Source organism: Sinocyclocheilus anshuiensis, unplaced genomic scaffold (assembly GCF_001515605.1).
Source record: "Sinocyclocheilus anshuiensis isolate Anshui unplaced genomic scaffold, SAMN03320099.WGS_v1.1 scaffold1341, whole genome shotgun sequence".
NCBI lineage: Eukaryota > Metazoa > Chordata > Actinopteri > Cypriniformes > Cyprinidae > Sinocyclocheilus > Sinocyclocheilus anshuiensis.
The window spans coordinates 1,523,224-1,526,110 of record NW_015553274.1 but is presented as its reverse complement, the minus strand read 5'-3'; the positions used below and the strand labels follow the sequence as shown (position 1 = coordinate 1,526,110).

Genomic DNA, 2,887 nt, shown 5'->3' with positions numbered 1-2,887 from the left:
CGGCTTGCTGTAATTACTGAAAATTTCACATTATTGTAATGCAATTAATGCACTGCCTGGATGCGCCGAATCCCTCTCTATTCACACTAACGATGCCAGCTAGAATCCAAAATAAACCGGTTCAGTCAGTCGATCAGACGAGAGTAGTGCGCGCGCTCAATCTACCACCAGATGGTAAATAGAAAATCCTCAAGCGACATGACAGTCTAATAGCACAACCAATCAGAAATCAAAACGCCTGTGGACATTGGTAAAATATGGAAACCAAACTAGAAATACTTGCGATTTTAACTTCTCTGTAATTTGCATTGCTATTTCCTTTCATACGCTATACAATCCAATGCTTTATGAAAGAGAATGCCTGCAAACCACTCTAATTTTCCAATTCATTTTAAGTAATCAATTTATTAGCCTATTAGGAATTACATATGCAAAGATTGTATATTATGAGTGTTTTAATATATTAAATCACCTTTTATTGAGCTCATACATTGTAGGCTATGTTTGATTTTAAACTAATTTTAAGATTTTAAATATCTTTTTCGAAATACAAATTAACAATACAGGCTTACACCTACATGTCGCAACTATCATCATCATCCTCATCCAAAATTAATGATTCATAAACCACCATGGCCCTTAGGTTAAAGGGTAAAATTAAACCGGAATGAAACTGGAGTCGTTTACATTCTCTTTCTTAAGTGCAGAAGAAGACGAAGAGTTTTATGGCGGTTATGGCTAAAAAACCCTCATTATCATACAGCTGAATTGTTATCTCACTCCATCGCAGCCAGAGGCCCGTATGAAAGCCACATGAAAGCCCTCGAAACGCGCTTCTAACGAGGGGCACGCGATTCAACAATAACGGCACGCTGTATTTAGGCTGAAAGGACAGCGCGTGCAGCACATGTATCAAATTAAATGAGGAAATTTTATTCATGATCATATTTTTAATTAGGGCTTATTTAGGCATCACTTGGAGTGAGCCTTTGATTCTTTTGATAAAAATAAAATACTGTGTAAAAGAACTTTGAAAAATAAACGAATTGTTTACAGATTCCCTTTAAAAGGAGCTTTTTCATATTCAAATATCACTATAGTGCTTTCGGGGTCACTGTAACGCAGCGTTTTCCTACTATCCTAGTTAGAAACATGAAGAGGCTCTACGCCGGAACATCAGGTAAGGTATATGACCCTACACTGACCGTGCACGCTTTCAGTGATGTAATATAATTACCCGCGCAATTGACTGCAACAGGGACAAACGAGAAGTAACAGGCTGCGCATAGGCTAAGTTGTGCGAAGTTTCCTCCGTTTTTTTGGATAAGGGAAAATTGCACGGTGTGAAATAATCAGCGTTTAACCGTGCCTGCTCTAAATATGTCAACAGATGCTGGGCATGTTAATAATCACTCGCGCTCAATTGGTCATCATCCGCGTATTGGTGGGTATTAAATGTGGATATCATTGTTGTCGAGAGAGGGGGGCTGAGTATATAAAGTGGGCGGTGTTTAGTGATAGACAGTTTATATAATGAGCAGCGCGGACACAAAGCCAGTATAAATACGGTGGGATGTAAGAAACAAGTCTTCATTCACGAATTACTCGAGAAGCGAGAGGATGCCCAGCTGCGCAATGCTGACGCACAAAGTTTAGAACCAAAACAAGAAATTACCATTGACAATAAACACATCGTGTGCTCACTGTGGAATACTAAACATGCTCCGTGGATATCTTGAGACGAAGAGGAGTAAGACTGGATGCTGATTTTCTAGTTTCACCTTCACCTTTTGGATAACCTGGAAATTTGACGTGCTCTTGCACACTGAAGTGCCGTGCAGCGTGGACGCGCAGCGGGATATACCTTTTCACTCTTCGGCATTTGTTTTCATTGCACCCTTTTACACTGGAATAGGCTCTTTCGGGGAATATAATCGTGGGTGACGCGGCTGCCCAGGAGAATCGAAAAGCATGGCAGCTTGGCTCACCTTTCTCATCGCAATTTTCACGACCGTTTTGACGCAGGTAAACATCCAAGGTCCTGTGGAAAGACAGCAGGACCCAGTTCTTCTCAATTGTTTCTCCAGTGTCGACAGCACTTCTGTAGGTAAGCCAGTGTTTGCAGTGCAATGTTGTAATGCGTGTATTTTTCCCTTCAGATATATGGATCTGGTGTTTTCGAACTCGACCTTCACGAATTCAAAAATGTCAACGGCTTGCTCGCAAATGGCAATGCATGCAAGCCTGAATGCAGGACTTTCTTTCGAGTTTGCCTAAAAAACTACCAGGTGGTAGTGTCTCCAGGTGACTGTATCTTTGGAAGTGCCATAACGCCAGTGCTGGGGACAAACTCGTTCAGTATCATGGGAGGTGGCTCTTTCAGCACACCGATTCGACTGCCGTTCAACTTTGGGTGGCCGGTAAGCTCAAATGCAACTCCTTTTGATCGTATGCGAGCTGAAAACAGAACGCGTTGTGTTTGCGTTTTATTACAGTATTGGGGTAGCAACAGCTTGTAATGCAGACTGGTTCAACATGTGAAAACTAAGAGTTTTGATCCACTCCACATTATTCAGAATTTTGATCACTTTAATTACTGTTGTTAATTTCGGCTTCTTAAAGATTTTATAATGCAGTTAGTTTATATTTATAGGCTACACATCCTTTCATGTTTTAATGATTTGTGTTATCTTGTGTTTTAGTTATTAAAGGCCTAAATCAAATTTTTTTCTTTCCTCCTAGGGATCATTTTCATTGATTATTGAGGCCTGGTACTCACCTTACGCGGATCTACCTGTAGGTAAGGTTCGATTTTATCCACTAGAGGGCGACACTTCGATGTTGTACCTATACTGAATTTCAAGCTTGTATTTTCATTAGAACGTTA

The 2,887-nt window shown here is 40.5% G+C and overlaps 1 protein-coding gene across 1 annotated transcript in view; it reads left to right on the top strand.

Moving 5' to 3' along the window:
• The first annotated feature begins 1,580 nt into the window (after positions 1 to 1,580).
• dll4 (delta-like 4 (Drosophila)) overlaps positions 1,581 to 2,887 on the top strand; it is an 8,002-nt gene continuing 6,695 nt past the window's right edge. Inside the window, exons 1-3 of the mRNA XM_016460003.1 lie at positions 1,581 to 2,025; positions 2,160 to 2,420; positions 2,743 to 2,800. Coding sequence (XP_016315489.1) covers positions 1,972 to 2,025; positions 2,160 to 2,420; positions 2,743 to 2,800 — 373 coding nt within the window. The 5' untranslated portion in view covers positions 1,581 to 1,971. The remainder of the gene's footprint in view (positions 2,026 to 2,159; positions 2,421 to 2,742; positions 2,801 to 2,887) is intronic.